This window comes from Suillus subalutaceus, assembly GCF_016647625.1.
Source record: "Suillus subalutaceus strain FC151 chromosome Unknown DFJ58scaffold_178, whole genome shotgun sequence".
NCBI lineage: Eukaryota > Fungi > Basidiomycota > Agaricomycetes > Boletales > Suillaceae > Suillus > Suillus subalutaceus.
In genome coordinates, this window is record NW_024540427.1 from 69404 (window position 1) to 89468 (window position 20065).

Consider the following 20065-nt stretch of genomic DNA (forward strand, 5'->3'; position numbering starts at 1 on the left):
GAATTCAATTTGACTCACACCCTTCACTTGTCTTCAATCTCGAGCATGGTTTCCCCATTGGTGACACGGTGTATGAGTGAGGTCTATCTTAATCAAGAATGAAGTGGATGTTTCTATGTAAGAATAGAAAACACTCAGAGGAACTTGTGATGCCACATAAGTTAAACTGGTCATCTATGCAAAAGCTCTCGAATTTTTTGAAATTAAGGTTCATATTTGCTGTCCAGAAAGGTTTCCTAACTTGTCCATTTTTCATGCCTTTGTCACACCTTTTCTGTGTTCAAAAAGGTACGGAAAGAGGAAATTACCCTATTTGTACTGTGTTGATTAAAATTTAGATTTGTGCCACCTGTGTGTCACCATAACCGTTACTAACTAGTAACAGTGATGTAATTCAATGTCCCTTACTAAGTAGGGGTGTTTACCTATACTGCAGCGCTTCAGCGAGTTCCACAGCACTCAGCAGTGACTTTGCTAGGAAAAAAAACCTTGGATATAACCGGTAGGTTATTCAAGTATATATTTAGCCATACGACTATATTTAGGCTGCCCACAGTATTTTTATATGCGCTTAATTCCGTGCGCCTCTTACCGACGCTTCTCCGGCTTTTCCCACATCATCTACACAGCCATGCTCACTGTCACGCACAATGAGCACCACTACAGACATCAAATTTCATTGTTTTTGAGCACACTTTTTTCACTTATGATACCATTACTTGTCCTATACCATCCGGCTGCTTGAGACCGCAAGAAACAAGTAACTTCTAGTTATCTCTAACATTGTCATTTGCTTATTCATCAAGGTCATTGCTGTCTTCCACACTGTATACACACCTCTTGCTGAGCTCCCTCCAACGTGTAGGATCCACCATGCCTCCAAAACGTCCATCAAAGAAGATGTCAACATCTTCACAAGTGAAGATGACATCCTCAATAGTGCATCTCATTCGCTACGTACTACAACAGCATCATTGATGCAGATACGGCATGAACAACTGGAGGACGAGAGTAGACGAGCAGAATCAATACGAGGTATGTACTATCATAATTCATCTATTTCCCTTGATGTCTGTCTTTCAGAAAATGCCCGCATCCATGTTCTCTTGGCAGAAGCCCAGCTGGAGGCTGGAGAAAACTATGTCGACGCGACCGTGACGTCTTATGACTGATTTTGCACCTGAATATGACCATGATGATGGTGGTGGGACAGATGCTCATGAGGGCTATAAACTGTTGGACAGTGAATGGTTGCATTCAGACTTTTTCCAGAGCCATGGGCCACAGTGGTCAGTGTGTTTCTTGTTTGTTATTTTGCTGAACATCTATTTTTGCAGTGCTACCACCAGTCAATGTCGTGATCTTCGTACACGAACCCAACAATATTGTTGTGCACACGCTGCATGGACGCAGCAGATGCCAGCACTTGCTCATGCCTATATGCTGTGGAAACATCAGTCACATTCAGAATACAATCAATCTCAAGCACACGATGAGCATATCTTTGGCGTATCAGTCATTGGGCTCTTGGGTAAGCTTTTAGTTTATACTCTTGATTGTTATTATAAGCTTTCTAGCAGATTTTACACCTAATGTGAATGTTGCTCAACGTCATGATGAACCAGCCAACTCAGCACTGCTGCGCATGGGCTTACTCAGCTGCTCACCATTGCAACCAATGGTTGCTATTCATCTCACATGCCTAGAACTTTATCACCAGATTCGCCGCCGTCAATCATCATTTAGCATCCAATCGATTACGAAAGTCTTATGTGCACTTCATAATGTAAGCCTTATGTATCAAATAACATGTTACTGACCCGATGTTCAGGTGACCTACTCTCAGCACTTACGCAATCAATTTTTGATTGCGTTTGATATCTACCTCAAAATTTAATGACTAATTCAACTCAAGGTTGACTGTGCACTTAAGAGAGACCACCCTGACTGGCACATGTCAGGCGCTTGTCCATGTTGTGCCTTTGAGGTGAGTATTGAAATGAGTACATTACTGATTTAATATCATGTTTCAGCAACCGAGCGAAACACCACTTAATCCCTGAAGACTTCACACCATGGATGGCAATCATTCAGTTAAACGTCTTGAAGGTTCCAGCTCAGCAGATGAGCATGTCTTCAACAGCAGATATTTCATCCCCAAGGCTGTGGTGGAACTCTTCAAAGATGATGTTCACAATCGGCCTGGTGAACAGCCGAGTGGTGAGAATGCCAACTGCACTGAAAATTGGACAGCCGCTGTCCTGCATGATTTGGGAATCATGCATGGACATGACTACTAGGTATCCCCCTAAAAGACAAAGTCTGTTAGCTTAGTCCTCAGACTAGTCAACCCATACCTTGGTATCAAACCTTGGTCCAATAGTTTCAGTTTTCCCTCAGTGATTCATGAATCCACCATGTTTTGAAGAAAAGTCATATGTGAGATGGGAATCACATAATGACCTAGTTGATATGAGAAGCAAAATGAAGGTTAAGGTATTGCCTTTCCTTTGGTTTATTCACTTTGGCTAGAGAAACCCATAGAGAAAAGTTCAAAGCCTAACAAAAACCTATCTAAAAAGCCCGCGTATTGTGTACTATTATTTGTTCCATTATTTCTGAGTTGTTTTCTCTAGTGTTTCTTTACTTTACTTTTCTATTAGGATGCTCTGACTAATCAGATGCTTCACAAAATTGTACCTACAGGGTATGATGTCATAATGATGTCATAGGACTTCACCTACACTCCTGCAGGTATTTTGGTTGAAAGATATGATATCATAGTGATGTCATAATGATGTCATGTTCCATGGAATTTGCTAGAACATTCTGCTCCAGTTTTTAGAATATTCTTCTCACATTCTGAAGTCATTACATCACCTTTTTACTTACATAATATTCCCACACAAAATGTATATAAGGAGAGCCCATTCTCCCCCAAAAAAATAGATCTCCCACTTGTTGCATTCAAGAACTCCCACTTGAGCAAATTGAACTCTCACCTAAGAAGCTTCAGTCTGAACAAATTGCTGCTTACAAAGCCCATTTCCTTTGTAAGAACTGTCCAGACAAGTGCAGGGAAAGTGTTTCCCTTGAGATTACATAAGTTTCTCGCGATAGAAACCCAGTTTTGTGAGACGAGTGTTCTCACCACGTAGTGTTTACTGACCAACACGAGCTTTGGTCACCGTTGTTATTTGTGAGACCAGCGTTCTCACCAGGTATTTGTATACTGACCAACACGAGCTTTGGTCATTGTTGTTATTTGTCATTGTTTTTTTATTTGTCATTGTTGTTATTTGTGAGACCAGCGTTCTCACCAGGTATTTGTATATTGACCAACACGAGCTTTGGTCAACATAGTCACATTTGAGACCAGCTTCTCAACAGTTAATCATATATTCAGGAAACCAGTTCAAGTGTCTAGACGGTATATCCTAGACAATCCCATAGTTTCAATCAGAGATAATAAAGCTCTGGCTAAGTTAATCTAACTGATTGGTTTAGCGAGCCTCCCAAGAACTCACACATTATCTACCACAAAAGAAGAAAAGTCGTAGACCGTGTTAATCGAGGACTGGCAAGAAGTCTTATCCAGTGTAATTGTGGTGTCATTACATTCTTACACGTATTTATATAAGACCCTCAGTTATTAAGACACCGCCAAGTCTGTCGAGGAGAACAAAATTTTTGTCTTCGAGCAAACTGGCATCTTCATCTTGGCGTGTCGCCATGGCTTTGTTGAATCTATTGTTGAGATGAAGCGAAGTGGTGAACTGTGAGTGATTCTAGGATTTGCCCTACTCATCTAATATGACATGATTTCATTAGCACCAAGTATGGACTCGCCGCTGTAGAGACTCGCGTTTCTGCAGGCACATATAGGCACATTTTGCACCTTTTCACAACTCATGACAATTGGCCTGCAATGCACGACTTGCACCATCAGCTATATTCGACTTCTATCATGTCCCTAGTCGTTTTACACATAACGCGCAGCTTTCCCGCAAAACGCGCCATAGGCGCGGTACTTTCCCGCACAACACGCAGCATTCCCACACGCGCACCTTGCGCGCTTTATTGCACTTAAGCGCCCTGCATTGCCCTGCATTGCCTATCATCCAGGAACGTCCCTCTATGTCCATCCACCTCATTGGTACGTCATATGCCTTGCCTCGTGGTTTGTAACAAGCATTGCAGCGTTATTACATGTCATTACGTATTCATAGCGCTTATTGCTCCTATCCCTTCCGCTTCCGATGCGATTTCCATAGTATAAAGTTGCTGACTTACTACACCATCATTATTACTCCCCTTTGCTGTACTTCCCTCGCTATTGGGTTTTACCTTAGAGTAGTAGTCACCACTTGGGCGCACTTTGTGTTTCCAATGGTTATCGTTATCCGCCTATACTAGACCTTTATCCGCGCTCGTTATAACACTCGCTCTGCGTTTGCACTCGCTTTGCACATCCGCTTCCTTGTCCGTTTCCTTATCCAGTATTCTCCGCACAACGCGCGCCTTAGCGCTCACGTTCCCACGCTCGCGCTTACCTTAGTGCGCTCTCTCGCGCTTCGCGCTCACTTCGCTTTTCTTCTTGCGCTTTCGCGCATCCATCGCACTTCAAGGGTCTTTCTTTCATCTGGTTCTGTGTTCAGTAGCAGTCCCCTTTAGGGTCGAACGTTCTTGCATTCTGCGAGTATAGCAGCTAGGCAGAGCCAAGACTCACTTATACTGGTTGAGCATTTTTAGATATTTCATATCAGCCCAGCCAGGTTGAGATCGCCTCACCGCAACCAGTCACTTACTCAATGTCTGCGGGAATGAGCAAGCTGTAGGCCACGACATTGGCTGTTCATCACGCAAGACTATCGCAGCAAGTTCTATTGGTGTGAGAGCAAAGTCACTAAATCTTATTGTTGCAGTAAACAGTTTCCATGGATATGCTCATAACCGCCGCTGCCAGCTGCAAAATCATCCTTTGTACCTCAAAGGTTTCGGAAACGAGGATCTAGAAACTTGTGAACGTATCTTCTCAAGTTCTAATAGTGCCGCAGTTCTCGTCCGTCACGCATCCTATTTTCATTGGAGGCAATTTCTGGATCTTCATTTTGACCAATGGGATCATGACAAGTATCTCGAATTAAGTAAGTCAAACATTGTTGATTGAACCGTGGTGTTTTTTGTTGATCAGTGACTAAAGGTCGCTTCTTATTCAATAATTACATTCAGGCACTCAGGATCATTGAGGATTATACGCCTTTGCTTGAGGAGTTCAAGTCCCGGAAATCGCTCACTGACCAAGACTTTATCCAGTGGCATCAAGAAGAAATTGAGTTTCTTGGAAACTTGGCTGTCGAATCACCGTCTGATGTCCTTGCGGTGGCATATGTTGAAGAGCTTGAGAAGCTTTGTCTCACTGAGTTTGTCATTGATGGGCCTAGAACGAATTTGTGACACTTACCCTTAAAATTTAGGTCATTGTATGGCAGTGTCACATCAGTGCCTTTCCTCACGTATACACCTGCTAGCTTTATGCAAACTTCAGGGTTGAATGCCAGCGCTCGGCGACAGTCAAGAACAGTCGAAGCAGAATGCTTATCGGCACTGCGGAAATATGAACTGCAAATGAACGTTGTCGATGACTTTGAGCGGCGGAATGGCATTAATGAGCGTTGGACAACAGCACACCCTGGATATACTCAGGCACTTGAGTATGGTCACGAGCGCCACTTCATTCGGACTGTGGAGCAATTAGAGGGCTTAGTCGTCCAACACTTATTTGAGTTTTCAAAGGCCAACCTTGCAAACACAGGTTCGTATCCCGATTATTTACCAAGTCTCATGCTAATTACTGCAAGAAGGTTACAAAATGCGGAAACATATTTCCAAAGCCATCACACGCCGATCTGCTGCTATTCGCTCGATGCTTGAGAAGTACAACAAGTTAGCCCCTCTTCAAACACCACCTCGGCCCATCCTTGATTATTCTGAAGTTGTCGGGTATGCTACCCTTGGCGAGTTCTCACTGCTCAAACATTCTCGCCATGACCTCCTTTCGAAGCCATGGGCTGTCCCCGACAATCAGGAAATGGCGGCCAAATATTTCAAGGTGGTGAGGTCACACAAGGAGATTGCCCGCCTAAATGTTGAAATACGTCGCCTTGATGCTTGGGTTGAGTATGATGACGCAAAGATGCTAGAAGTAATTGAGACATTAACGGTTGATGAAACTGACTCCCTTCTTGCCGCAGAATTGAGACGGCAGTACAATGAACGGCACCGTATCAACAATGTTCACCGCCATCGTTTGGACAAGATTCGTTACCTCAAGGGCTACAGTGGCCCGGCTGCTGTGCTGTGGCACAACTCTGTGGAGATGGAGAGATCAGACAACAAAGAGGAACCAGTTGATGTTTGGGAGGATGACGAGTTGAATGATGAAGCTTCACGTCTTGAAGATGCCATTTCTCGTCTTTAGTTGTAATGTAGCGCTGTTGTATTCACTATGGTGGCTTTATGATTCAATTACTTCTACCCCTTTGATACACTGAAGCACAAATTTAATTACTTCTACCCCTTCCATGCGCTGAAGCACGAATTTAATTACTTCTACCCCTTCAATACACTGAAGCACGAATTTAATTACTTCTACCCCTTCTATATGCTAAAGCGCGAATCTAATTACTTCTACCCCTTTGATATGCTGAAGCATGAATTTAATTACTTCTACCCCTTCAATATACTAAAGCACAACTCTGATTTACTTCACTATGACAATTCGGCATCAATAAGAGAATTGCTTACATACAGGTGTGAGAGCAACTTTGTTCCAGCACTGATCACACTGCTACAAACAACGATGTCTCCTGCAGACTGTCTGGAATATCTTGATCTGCATGGTCAAACAGTGGGTATATATTCTTTTAGTTTGAAATCATTCTCATTGGTATGAACAGAAACACTATTTCAAGATCAGATTAACCGCTGAATTTGTTTTCGAAAAGCGTCCCGGCATGTTCTGCTGGTTCCCCACTACCAAGACTACTGTCCTTTCATCTGAGCCCATCAAGTGTGAGATCGCAAGGACCATGCTTGAGAAGATCCATACAGACTTTTCATGTTCAGTTGTGCATCAAGTCTGTCGCAATTGGTTTAACTGGAACACTGTAAAGCTTCCTCCAAAGATGCTTCAAAGTAAGTGTTTCTTTTGTATTGTAGCGTCTACTCAGAAATTTGATTTGCTCAGGACTAGCTGCATCACAACAGGAAGAGCTTGAATGCAAGTGCCAAACTCAAGACATGAGCACCTCGTCTTACATTTTCCCCAATCCTTTGAGCTCTCCTGCAATTCTTTCAGTTCTCTCTCCTCAATCCTCAGCTGTTAGTACCCAGCCAGATGACGACTGGAGATATTCTCTTAGTATGGATGCCTCGCTGTCATCAGGACACTTTTCCTTGACATCTGATTGCTCATCGCTACACTCACTTTCCGATGAAGACACTGATAAGCTTTCAAAAACTACTGAGCTTTTGGCAGAAGGTATCACCATTCGCACCAATCGACCACTAATCACACAATTATCGTCTACACACACCCCGAAGACTATTACTGGGCGACAGACGCCAACATCTACATACTCTCTGCAGCCCCCGGCACTTGTTGCTGCGTCCCCTCGTTTGAAAAATGTAGTCTCTTCGCCTTCTCACTCTGCCGTACCTGTCATTCAAAACCCTCCTCCGAGCCCTCCTCCATTCATAGTCGCACCTTGTTCTCCTTGCTTGAAGTACTCGGTCTCATCACCTTCCGCTTCATGTGCTGCGCTACCACACACCAAATCAAACACACCTCCAAGCCCTCCATTCATAGTTGCACCTTGCTCTCCTCGCTTGAAGCACTCAGTTTCATCGCCCTTGGCTCCATGTGCTGTACCATCACATGTCAAATCAAGTGCACCTCAGCTTGCTGTGGGTAGATCACAAATATTTTTGGTTCTGTGGTGCTGACATGTACTTAGGATCAAATCAGAGGTGCTAGTGGTAAAGCATCACGTCAAAGGTCAAAGGTTGAAAATCAGCTTGAAAATCAGCTAGAGAATCCGGTCCAGATCTCAACATCAATGAGAGGGACCGAACAAGGTATATCTATTACTAATCACATTTACCTGACATCAGATTCGCATTTGACCGGGTGTCCAAATGATGCGGACTCTGAGAATATTTCCATGGAAATTCGGGGTTATCTTCAGGATCTCTCGCTTCACGCTATAACAATGGATGAAATTTGGAGGTGCATTGACCAGGTTGATGGATATGGTCCCTTGAACTGGCAAGCAGTTCTTGTGAAGCTGGGAATACCCGAGGAACGGATGAAATATATTCTTGCTGTCATGGCATGTGCAAGTAATAACTGTGGATTGTGAGTGTAATTCGGCCCTTCGGTGCGCGCTAGCTAATTTTTTGTTCTAGCTAAATAGTCTCAGTCCGAATACTTGTCTTAGCAATGTAGTTTTTGATCTAACCTTGTGTGGATTTATGAGCCCTGACTTCAGCAATTCTGAGGCGATGCACACAGAGCAACAAATACACCAAGATTGAAAATTATTTGTTCCCCCCCCTGCTTGCACCATGGCTCGCGTTCTGAACACTCGCCAAACTCGAGCAAAGCTGACGGCCACTCAGAAAGCAGAACGGCGCAATAAACTGGACACTTTGACAGGTGCCATCGACAATGCCAAGGAAGCATATGCGCAGGAGGCTGTTGACATTGCACAGACACATGGTCGGTAAGTTTGGTTTGGACAATCTGTCTTTCCTTACGGCTGCTTGACTCACTCATGTTGTCTAGTTCTCTCAAATGGACTCATAGCCAATTGTTTCTCAAGAGTCGCATGTCACAACAGCGCCAAGGTGTTAACTCATGGAACGGTTTTATCAAGGCGAAACTTAGGGAAGAAAATGAAGGTGAAATTCAGTTTACATTTTCCGAGCTTTGTATTGACTATGCTTTTTTTAATAAAGATCGTAAATGCGGTGATCGTATTAAGCTTACACAGTTCATCGCTGAAAATAAGGATGAACTCCTTGAAGCTTATTCACACCTCATGTTTGCTGAAAAGCGTGCTTATAACACAGAGGTTCTTGAAGCTCGGGTGCAAAAAAGTCATGTCGCCTGAGCAAATCCAAAGGCCAAACGTCATGATATCAATGCAACATTCACAACAATGGACCATGAGGTAAGTCGGGGTCTGGTATTATAATGTTGTTAGCTGACTGGTATTTCATTCTAGTGGATGGCTCTCTGTGCTCGAACTGGCACAGAGGGCTTTTATGTTGCAGTGCATGGGTCCATCGAAGATCTCTCGGAACCCAAGGTATTTTTCACTCAGAAGGTTGAAAATTTTGTCAAAGAGGTCCTTCACGTCAAACCACGACACTTAGGTCTCAAATTAGAGGCTTTTGTGGTTAGCGGTCTCGGTGAGTTGCTAAACATTTGGATAACGACGATTATATTGATTATTGGGTAGATGAGAACACAATAATCACCTATCAATGCCCCTTGAATAAACTCGTCAGTGACTGTCGCACAATCATTCAAGAAGAGCTCGGTAAGTTTAAATCCCTCAAAGCTGATACATTACTGATTATCAAGTCATAGAATCTATCGCGCTTGAGAAGAATATCAAGAAGGCTGTCCAAATGAACTACGTCAACTACGAGCACAACATAGTCGAGCATTGTGGTGTTGCTCTCGTGGGCTGGCCACTTCCTGGACCTGTTTGCAACCCAAGCAAAGTTGGTGGAAGGGCCGAGGTTCAAAAATTGCTCGACGCTCTACAAAGAGATCCTCACCACACAGAATCTTGCCATTGGGTCGTGCTCACAGATGAAGAATTGGTTAAACGAATGACTGAAAATCGGGCACGCCATGCACGCGGAGAAACGGTATATGTTGCACGAAAGAAGAGGAAGGTTATGGGTCAAGAGCACAAGAGTAATGCCACCATCAACACCAATACTGAAGACTCAGATGATACCTCCTCCAGTGATGATACCTCCGCCGGCGATGAGTAATTTTGTAGCTAGTTTATAAGTAATGGTATCATAAGCGAAAAAGTGCACTCGAAAACAATGAAATTTGATGTCTGTAGTGGTGCTCATCGTGCGTGACAGCGAGCACGGCTGTGTGGACGACGTGGGAAAAGCCGGAGAAGCATCGGCGAGAGGCGCGTGGAATTAAGCGCATATAAAAATACTGTGGGCAGCCTAAATATAGTTGTACTATGCCTCACGGCTGAGTCGTCACCCCCCACAAGTCGTCAGGTCACGCTTTGTCACGGCAGCTCACTGCTGCCGCTTTCAGAGTCCGCTCGGCAATGCCTAAGAAATTCGCGGTCGAGTTACAGGTCAAAATTTTTGGTTGGTGTGATGTGGAATATAGTATGCAGGGCGCGGTTGTTATTATAATGGCTGTATGGTGCAGGATATGCTACATGAGAATGAGAACTATGTGGTCCGTGATGATGAGGCAAATGAAATTGATGCTGGTGTAATGTAGAAAATTGCCGAGATGCTGGTACAAATATTGCTGTGAGTTGGATGTACAGGAGGATTGCAATAAGGTATTTCATAGCATAGATCAGGACTATTTAAGTAAGAACCATTCGGATGTTCGCAAGAAGAACAATGAGAGCTATTGGCAGGCAGTGCCAGAACAGGTGGAGTTTCACTTTCGACGGGTGCGGCGCTGATGGCAGTCGGGTTGTCAGTGTTTGATGCGGTGTTTCTCGCGCGCATTCTCCCATTGCCAAACAGTCCGCTGCTCATATACATAGGCCGCCTGTGGGATCACTGGCAGTCTGGCACGCGACTCTCGTGATTTGCCTTTTGGGTGGCTATTTCATTGAGTCATGTCCGAGTCGTCGGCTCACTGACAAGTCGTCACAGCCAGTGGTAGTATTGGTTTAGAACTCCGCTACGGCAGCGCTCGGCTGGCTGTCACCAGCGTGATTTTGACGGCTTTCAATGAACTTCAACAAAAATTGATCGTTCAACCTCGCAATGAAAGGTGCATGATAGAAACATCGATTTAAGTTGTAAACTGTGTGTGGAAGTAAGAATTGAGTGAGATATTTAGGTCGTGACGACTTGGGGGGGTGACGACTCAGCGTGGTAGTAAACGCCCCTACTTAGTAAGGGACATCGAATTACATCACTGTTACTAGTTAGTAACGGTTATGGTGATACACAGGTGATTTGTGCCTTGGTTTGAAATTCCATCAATTTGTACGGGGCAGCGAGAATACCGAACTACCTTTCCGACATCATCTCAAAGCCCAACCTCGAGTGTTTCTCTCGTCTCAAAAATGACCCGCTAACCTTTTGAACGTCATCGACCTCGAGTACTTCTCTCCTCTAGCTATTACTTCTCATGTTTCCATTACCACCTCCCATAACACCCTCGATAAACTACCCCCATGGCAATCAGACTCGTATAGCATCGTTCGGCTTTTCTGTGCAGTGCACTATGCAATACATTGGATCCCACATTTTGCCTTAGCCTTGTGCTACTAGAATGAGTACTACATCTCGAACAACCTATGATGATAGTAACATGTTCGATCTGCATCACGGTACACTTTGAGAGTCACAACACGTCCCCCAACTGACATTAGCGTGTCGCTTTCACTTTTGGCTGACCTTGACATTGCTCTCCCTCCAATCCTAGTTTAGCCACCTCAGCGCTTACTGCAACCACACAAGCGCCCCAGACTACCGTCAACAACATGGAAATACACGTGTAACGTTACCTAAACCCTCAACCCCTTCCTCTCCCTCTCACCCAAACTTCATCCACAGTACTAGTTCCCATATCCCCACCCCCGCCTTCTTCTACCACCCTTTCTGTCTACCATCCAGCCCATCCTCAATCCTGGTCATTTTGCTTCATCGCACTATCATGCCCGTTAGCTTAGAAGGCCGATATATCAGACTTGAAAGTGAGTTGCGCCATACCACATTCGTATCTGTTATCCTCACATTCTATCTACAGTTATCAGCGGAAAAATTCTTAAAGTTCCCTCCTTGCGCATTCCCGCAGGCGTCCATGTGTCCGTCAATCTCGACTCGAGCAGACGCTGGAAATCAACAATCGGTGTCTTATTATCCGACGAATCTATAACGTGGCGCGATAGTGTAACCTTGTACATGTTCATCGAGACTTTCCGACGCAACTGGAGGACTGATCTTCTGTTTGTAGATCATTGGATGCGTCACCTACGTTATCAGTGGAGATCAGGGTTTCCTTCGAGCTCGATTGCATGCTAGGCAATGGAGAAGTTGTCGGAAAACTTGACACATCATGGGATGAGCTGCTAGATCATGGAAATGAGCCTTTCGGTGAGTAACCTCCTTCCCACTCATGCGTGTATACTCATATCTCGTAGACATCTCCTTCCCGTCCGTTGATGGTGTTCACTCTTCCCTCACACTAAAGGCTACGGTTCTACATGATTGTGACTATCAGGACAGCGCACTGCCTGACGTGAGTAACATCAGCCTCTGTGTTGTTCGCATTTGTTGACGGAACACCTGCTGCAGTCCATCGTTGAATGTCAGATTGCTCAAGACACGGATGCGGGCCATGAACGATTTGCCACATACGTGACAAGCGAGACGGTCTCTCACCTGAACGATGCTGTAAAGCATTTCCAGTTGGTCCTGGACCAATGTCCGGTCGGTCATCCTCACCGGGCAGCGGCTCTCACCAACCTTGCGTGGGCCCGCCTTCAAGGCTACATTCAAAACGATTTTCAAGATATCGACTCTATCACTTCTCTCTTCCGCGAAGTCCTTGCATTGCGTCCGCAGGCCCACCCCGATCATCCATTATCCATCTATCACCTCCTTAAAGCGTTGATCTGGCGCTACTGCAAGGAGAACTCCACCACCGTCTATATCCAGGAATGCGCGCAACTGTCCCGCAAGCTATTGCCCCTCTGTCCAGAGGGCACCTACCTTCGTAGCATCGCGGCAGGGCCAAATGGCGTCGATTATGTGATCCCCGCATGCAACAATCTTCCAATAGATGCATCCGATGAAGGCATCCACCTTCGACGAGTCGTACTCGAGCTTTGTCCTCTGGGCAGTGCACACCGTCCGGAAGCACTCGACAACCTTGCACAGGCAGTTGAAGCACGCTTTGACCAGCGCGGCACCATTGATGATCTAGCAGAGAGCATACAACATGGCCGTGAAGCCGTTTCTCTGTGCCCCGAAGGACATGCTGAACGCGACACCTACCTGAATAACTTGGCCTACTCACTCCGGTCCCGTTTTAATCACCAAGGCAACTCAGATGACCTCAATGAGGCCATCTCTTTATATGAAGAAGCGCTGCACCTCTGCCCCGTTGGGCACAAATCTCGTGATTTCTCGTTGGACAACCTAGGAGTTGCCCTCTGGACCCGTTTCAACCAACGTGGTGATGTTAACGACATCATCAGATCCATCAGCCTCCGGCGCGAGGCACTGACATTGCGCCCGCCTGGGAATCCATATCGTGATTACACGCTTAACAACCTTGCCGCTGCGCTCAAAACCAGATATGAGAAAATGGATGCCAGCGAGGATCTCGACGAGGCTATCAACCTCTTCCGGGATTCACTTCATTCAACGCCGCATGGCCATCCACGTCGCCATATCTATCTTTTCAATTTGAGCTCAGCGCTCCGTTCTCGTTTCACGCAAACTCGGAAGAATGAAGATATCGAGGAGGCCATTCGACTCTGCCAAGAGTCGTTGGAGGCTTTGCCTTCACTGCATCCGGATAGATATTTTAGCTACATGCGGCTGAAGAACGCCTACGTGTCTCGTTACCAAGTGCAAAACAACCTCGTTGATTTATCACTCGCTGTAGAGAACTTCCGACTGGCGTCGAGACACCCTACGCAGGGCTTTCCAAATCGCATTGCAACAGCCTGGATGTGGGTTACTACAGCAGAGCAACACAATCATACATCTGCACTAGAGGCCTACATCACATGTTTCGACCTTCTTGACGGCCATTTGGCAACACGATCGTCGACAATTTCACGGCGCAAAGCTGCCGCTGCCTTCAGCGGTGCGAGATCACTGCCTGTAGATGCAGCATCATGTGCTATCCGTCGTGACGATCTATGTCATGCTGTCGAACTTGTGGAGCAGGGTCGTGGCCAGCAGTGGTCGCTGGCCTCTCGACTCAGAACTCCGCTGGAAGACCTGAAGCTTGCAAGTCCGGAACTAACTCACAGGTTCTCAGATATTAACAAGCGCTTGTCTGATGCTCAGGGTTCCGCTGGCAGCACTGACCGAGCTGCTGCTGATCGAGCAGTGATACATTACAGGAGACTTCAGGAGCAGTGGGGAGCAGTGGTAGCTGAGATCCGTAATCTCAAAGGTTTCTCACGGTTCTTGCTCCCGCCTTCATATGAAGATTTGCAAGCAGCAGCACGTCATGGCCCAGTCATCATCCTCGTCGCAAGTCAATACTCGTGCAGCGCCATCGTTGTCCCGACGTCAGGAAAGCTACACCATGTTTGCTTCCCGCGCATCACTCTCACACATCTGGAGAAGCTCAAGAGTGACTTTGCGAGGGAGATACGACTTGCATCTTTTATGCGGCCAGAGGAGACGAGGAAGGAATTGCAAGTCCTCTTGCGGACAGTGTGGGACGAGATCATGCTCCCCATCGTCATTGTCCTCCAGCGCGATCTCAGAGTAACGAGCGGCTCTCGAATATGGCTGTGTCCAACTGCAACCTTCACTTCCATTCCTCTCCATGCAGCTCACCCCTTTCGAACGAAAGCTGACGGACGACGTGAACTATGCCTTGAGGACGTCTATATCTGTTCTTACACGCCGACACTTTCAGCTCTGATCAGATCTAGGCAGATGATGAAGAAACGCATGACTCCGACATTCGTTGCAATCGCTCAAAGTTCACCGGGTGCGGGGCAAGGCGAGGTGCTCTTGGCTGTTGACAGCGAGCTTGAGCTCGTCTGCAAACTCGTCCCTGCGACGGCCAATTCCACCACACTCTCCGGCGACGATGCTACGCGAGCAGGTGCACTCCACGCTTTGCAACACAGCACTTGGGTGCACCTCGCTTGTCATGGGAAGCAGGATCGCGAGCAGCCTTACCATTCATGTTTCGCCATGAGAGACAAACCTCGGACGCTGCTCGACATTATGGAGAAAGACATCCCTCACGCTGAGTTCGCATTCTTGTCGGCGTGTCATACCGCTGTTGGCGATGAGAAGACACCCGACGAAGTCATCCACCTTGCAGCTGGACTCCAGTTTTCTGGGTTCAAGAGCGTCATTGGCACGCTGTGGGTGGTCAACGACGCTGTCGCGAAACATGTTGTCGAAGCTTTCTACAAGAACATGGTCAAGGGTTTGGAAGATGGTGATATGATGGACTGTACGAAGGCGGCCTGGGCACTCAACCGTGCTACAAACGCCGTGAAGACGAAAGTTCCGCTCGAACAGCGGATGGTTTTCATACATATTGGTGTGTAGTTCTATGTCTCATTGTTTCGATATCGTACAGTTCTTCAGGTTATTCTCTTTCGTCTATGCTGTACTTAAAGTTGTAGGAATTACCGTACTACCCTCTGTGTCGCACTCCCCGGGTGCTCCAGTCATCTTGTTTTCGTTTTCACAGTGATATTTGTCTGTCCTAGAGTCTTCGGCAAAGTCATTCGTTGCTCGATCACAACGTGTGTATTCAAATGTTAGCGATATTGTTTTCTGCTGATGATCCCTGCAAACGAGTGTCGCCCTGAATTGTGCTAATACCGTTCTCGGGGTCGTGCAGAAAGATTATACTTCTCGCCCCACCCTACGACAACCTTAAGATCATGCTCACTGTCTTTGTACGTGGGATGCCTGCAGGTTAACAAATCATACAAGCTACTGCCTTGGTCTTTGTTGCATCGTTTCAGCGCCAAGGATCCATCTCAGAATGTACAAGCAATAACTTGCAGATGCGTACGGGCTTAGATGAGGGCGGTCAGTTGCTTCTGTTCTCCATCTTCCACGGCAACCCACATTGTTTACACTCAGTTCGACAGAGCGTGGTGCGATGATGAATGCCACGAGTCCCGTTCATATTCCCCTGCAGTATCTGAATCCTGTCTATGTGGTCGGCAGGCAATCGAGCGGTTCAGGCCGAGAAACCACTTGACATTTTATGCCAAGGCAAGTCTCTGTGACATGCATTGCAGCCGTCTAACTAGGTTCTCCCTGGCAAGATGGTATGTGGGTCAAGATGGAAGTTGTAGATGATATCGAAGTCATACACTGACCAAATACGACTTTCCTGCTACATGCAGACACATCAAGTAACATCGACATATCATATTACCAATATTTTTTGCAAGTCTAAAGAAGTGTAAAGTTTCCACGTGAACGAGATGGAATTGTTCGTTCAAATACGATTATTAGTAGGCTTGTAAACATCGAGAAGTAGTGATGTTAGAACACATTTCAACGAATCATGCCATGGATACAACGGACCCTGCTCGCAACGTCTATCATCCCAAACAACCAACACCTCCATAGACTCTGAATATATAGCTCATCTAGTATAAATATTCACACTGGGTATGGGCGTCAGATGAATACAAGATTGTTTTAGTTGGAGACCGCAGAGGTAGACGAAGTGGTTGCGAAGCCGACTTGGCGATTAGTGGTGTCGAAAACAGAGTAGAAGCGTTGACTGTACGGCAGGTAGTTAGCTTTATACCAATCAAGGTCACGTGAAATACAGACAGGAATGAGTAACCGTTGATGAAGTCGAGACCAGTGCCAGAGTTGGAACCGATATCATTAACGACAAGGTAGATATTGTCGCTGCTACCACCGATGTCAGTGTTAAGGGAGCGGGGCCAGATTTGGCCGTTGGGGGTGAGGCCGTAGGAAGTGCCACCAATGTTGAAGTTCAGGGTTTGCAGGTTAGCATACTGGTCAGAGGTGATCATCAAGAGACCAGTGTTGCTATCCAACGTAGCACCAGTAGCAGACTGGTACTTGTCGAATGCATCTAGTATTCTCCAGTCAGTTGGGGCGACCCATTCATAAGTAGCTTGTCATACCAGTGGCGATGAGAATGAGGGTTGTGCCAGTGTCGACGATACCAGCAGTCGCGGACAAAATGGTGGAGCTACCGTAGGCGATCGATTGATCGATACCCCAGTATTCGCTAGAAGGCGACGTGGTTGTGAGAGGCACGTAATTCACTGAGCTCGTTGTCTTTGAGCTGTCGGAGCCACCAAAGGTGAGCTCGCCAGCGCCGCCACCAGGAACAAAGTAGACTCCGAGTGCCTCGGTGCCAATGGCACCCTTGCTGTAGAGGTTGTCGGTGACAGTGGGGACTAAACCAACATTGGAAACGGTGCCCTGCGTCAGGTCAGTCGGTCCGACACCAAGAATTCCATCGACGCCATTAAAGCCTTGTGCATTCTTTGCAACACCAATAGATTGTCCGGTAATGACCAAATCAGAACTGAGAGTGACTGTATCCAAGTATTCCTCTCCGGAAAAACTGCCGGAACCATAAGAGACGGACTAAAGGGTTGTTGTGAGCAACTTTTCAGCAGAGACCATGGATAGACATACAACAGAGCCACCAGTATCCACACTAGTATTGGTGCGTGTGTATGGGGTGTTTGCACCCACCCAGGTGTTGGAGCTTCCCGTATCAATGAGGAGCGTGTCTGAGAAATTCCTTTAGTCGAAAATATCTGAGGTCACCCGATGGCGAGTCTTACACTGAGTTGCAGGGCTGCCGACACCAACTTGGGCAGTGTAAGCCGTGACAGCACTGGCTATGCTGAACGAGGAACTGCCAGCACGTTTGCTGAAACTAGCGTTTATCATCGCCTGAGCACGAGCCCTGTCAGCGTCAGCGATATTGGCATCACTAGCCCTGGCGTTCATCCTAGCGTTGAAGGCAAGGGTCGGCGCAGCTTCACGGCGCACGGGGGATGCGTCCACAGCGGACAGCGCAATAAGGACGATAGAAAGGAGAGCCTTGGAAGGGAACATCTGAAGGTACTGGGTGAGGAATGATATCAGCTGGAAGTGAGACTTCAATCGTCAGTGCAAAGACTTTATATGTGTCCTGGCCTCCAACATAACCATGCGATACCCACAGTCTCAAGTCATACAAGACTGCGGGACTTGCTGTATTTCCGTCCCATCCCAGGGAGATAACGAGATAACGATGAGAGGTCTCCGAAAACAACATTGCTGCACGCCGTCGTTACCAGAAAATGATTCATTGCTATAGAAATCAGAGAGCCCAGAGTGTCATTTCGACGAGGCTTAGCAGTCGCCCAGAAGATTTACCGGACTGTGAGTATTATGGTATTTTGGTTCGCCATCATGATCGAGTACGTTGCCTACCACGTTCTGGCCAGAATCGGTGCAAAGAACATAGAGTTTCGCCTATCAGACGGAGCTTGCAGAGGATCCTAACTTTATCCTCTGCTAACCACGACATGACAAACATTCCGGCATGTGCATGAGGGCTATACTTTTTCAGACTCGTTATAGCTGGCCATACCAGTGTAACTGAAACACACCATGAAGAACCCACACATGACCGGCACCGCCCCTGGGAACGAGTCTCGAGATCACTCATGCCTGATGATCTCAAGAATTGGGGCTTGGAGACCTAGCGTGGTTTGCACGTTATGTCTGACAGCAGAGTCCCGAAAGCCCGATTAATGATGTTCATACAGCCACGTTGCTTATGCGGTAATCGAAGGCCGCCCACGCGTTGCTCATAATCGTACTGAATACTGAACGTTGAACGAGGCTGGACAACGCACTGTTATGAATAAATTTTGTTGGTCGTAAGAACTTCATGAAACTCCTAGTGCCATCATCAAGCCCGTTGAAACTGGAGAAGCCAAGCTGGTAATCCTGATGTTGATAGCGGTCATGTGGGTAAAGTTTATTATGAACTGCCGAGGCTACTGAATACATGGTACTCTCTGACGGTAGTATTGAGGGTGAAACAAAAGCAATGCATTTGTAACTCAGCGAAGATGATCACGAATTTATGTAATTGGCTACTGTTTGTTTATAGCAGGTGATCGTCGACGACTTGAAAGACTCGGATCAAACACTCTGCAACATCATGCGCACGGTGTGGTGAATATGTTCCATCCTTTTGGGGGCCGGGCTGAATACAAGGTCTCTATGCTCAGTGTTCATCAAAGTCACCGGCCTGCAGGTGGCGGTCAATCAACTTTTGGTTGCGGTGCATGCGGGCATTGCTTTGAGACTGAGTCCACTCCTCAATTTGACCATAATATCTATTGGCGTCCTCATTCCCTCGAGGTTGTCAATATTGATAGTACAATCACGCGACGTGGCACGATTCATCGGCCACCATTTTGATCTAGAACGCATTTCCGCAAGTTCACCGACATGCGGCTTCTATCGCCATTACTATTGCATCCATGTGCTCGAAATGATGCTTTTAATCATAGCGGGCGGATCTACGAGGGGGCGTGAGCATCGTCGGAAGACCTAGCGAGTGCAAGGTGATCGGCGGGCGATGCGATCGATGCGGGGTTAAAGCACTTGCTGTAGAACTGCAGTGCACTCTGAATCTCTTTCTCACGCAGCCCTTTCCTAGGCCTCATCCCTGATGCACCCTGGATCATTACATTGCAATATATTCATTATCCCGTACTATGACATCAAATTCATCATGTAGAAAGGAGAAACACTGACCAGCAGCAGTGCAGCACTGCCCAAAAGCAAATGAAAGCCAGGTCATAGCTCGAAGCGTAATAACTGAAGCAAGACGATGGTATCAGTAGGTCCAAGTCGAGCCGCCCGAGTGAGGTTGTCGACAACCTCCTTGTGCGCTGGTAGTGCCGAGGCGAGTACTACTAAATGCGGAAGACTAGGAGCGATCTTCCAGACGGGACTGCCTTCCAAGGCGCACACTTCCTTGTTATAACTCGCCTGATTCATATAACGACGGCGATCGAAGTTGTTGTTC

At 46.6% G+C, this 20065-nt stretch overlaps 5 protein-coding genes across 5 annotated transcripts; 4 read left to right on the forward strand and 1 right to left on the reverse strand.

Annotated features, from left to right (window-relative positions):
- Positions 1-2075: 2075 nt before the first annotated feature.
- On the forward strand, positions 2076-6481 carry DFJ58DRAFT_718925 (uncharacterized protein; the record flags this gene model as incomplete). Its single annotated transcript, XM_041384545.1, has 6 exons — positions 2076-2258; positions 3669-3778; positions 4801-4994; positions 5195-5423; positions 5478-5815; positions 5865-6481. The coding sequence occupies 6 exons, from the start codon at positions 2076-2078 to the stop codon at positions 6479-6481; spliced, it is 1671 nt and encodes a 556-aa protein (XP_041237498.1).
- A 381-nt stretch (positions 6482-6862) lies between these two features.
- On the forward strand, positions 6863-8598 carry DFJ58DRAFT_863192 (uncharacterized protein; the record flags this gene model as incomplete). Its single annotated transcript, XM_041394095.1, has 6 exons — positions 6863-6910; positions 6960-7197; positions 7250-7968; positions 8019-8139; positions 8176-8419; positions 8478-8598. 6 exons carry the CDS (start codon positions 6863-6865, stop codon positions 8596-8598), a joined length of 1491 nt encoding a protein of 496 aa, XP_041237499.1.
- Positions 8599-8628: 30 nt separating this feature from the next.
- Positions 8629-10074, forward strand: DFJ58DRAFT_734500 (uncharacterized protein; the record flags this gene model as incomplete). The annotated part of the gene is made up of 7 exons (XM_041386493.1): positions 8629-8786; positions 8849-8964; positions 9022-9137; positions 9189-9236; positions 9291-9477; positions 9528-9608; positions 9659-10074. The coding sequence occupies 7 exons, from the start codon at positions 8629-8631 to the stop codon at positions 10072-10074; spliced, it is 1122 nt and encodes a 373-aa protein (XP_041237500.1).
- A 1704-nt stretch (positions 10075-11778) lies between these two features.
- Positions 11779-15762, forward strand: DFJ58DRAFT_749556 (CHAT domain-containing protein). Its single transcript, XM_041387667.1, has 5 exons — positions 11779-11999; positions 12053-12203; positions 12260-12399; positions 12447-12544; positions 12601-15762. The coding sequence occupies exons 1-5, from the start codon at positions 11960-11962 to the stop codon at positions 15559-15561; spliced, it is 3390 nt and encodes a 1129-aa protein (XP_041237501.1). The 5' UTR covers positions 11779-11959; the 3' UTR covers positions 15562-15762.
- An 879-nt stretch (positions 15763-16641) lies between these two features.
- Positions 16642-18258, reverse strand: DFJ58DRAFT_150207 (acid protease). Its single transcript, XM_041378895.1, has 5 exons — positions 17814-18258; positions 17662-17759; positions 17139-17610; positions 16816-17086; positions 16642-16762 (listed from the first exon to the last, which is right to left on the reverse strand). The coding sequence occupies exons 1-5, from the start codon at positions 18088-18090 to the stop codon at positions 16678-16680; spliced, it is 1203 nt and encodes a 400-aa protein (XP_041237502.1). The 5' UTR covers positions 18091-18258; the 3' UTR covers positions 16642-16677.
- Between the last annotated feature and the right edge of the window lie 1807 nt (positions 18259-20065).

Excerpts from the sequence above, each read along its gene's own strand:
- DFJ58DRAFT_150207 (XM_041378895.1), bottom strand. The coding sequence starts at position 18,090 with ATGTTCCCTTCCAAGGCTCTCCTTTCTATCGTCCTTATTGCGCTGTCC. Across the intron at positions 17,611-17,661 it reads TGGATACTGGTGGCTCTGTT|TCCGTCTCTTATGGTTCCGG; the intron begins GTATGTCTATCC and ends ACAACCCTTTAG. Across the intron at positions 17,087-17,138 it reads CCTCATTCTCATCGCCACTG|ATGCATTCGACAAGTACCAG; the intron begins GTATGACAAGCT and ends GGAGAATACTAG.
- DFJ58DRAFT_749556 (XM_041387667.1), top strand. The coding sequence starts at position 11,960 with ATGCCCGTTAGCTTAGAAGGCCGATATATCAGACTTGAAA. Across the intron at positions 12,000-12,052 it reads CCGATATATCAGACTTGAAA|TTATCAGCGGAAAAATTCTT; the intron begins GTGAGTTGCGCC and ends TTCTATCTACAG. Across the intron at positions 12,204-12,259 it reads TGGCGCGATAGTGTAACCTT|ATCATTGGATGCGTCACCTA; the intron begins GTACATGTTCAT and ends TTCTGTTTGTAG.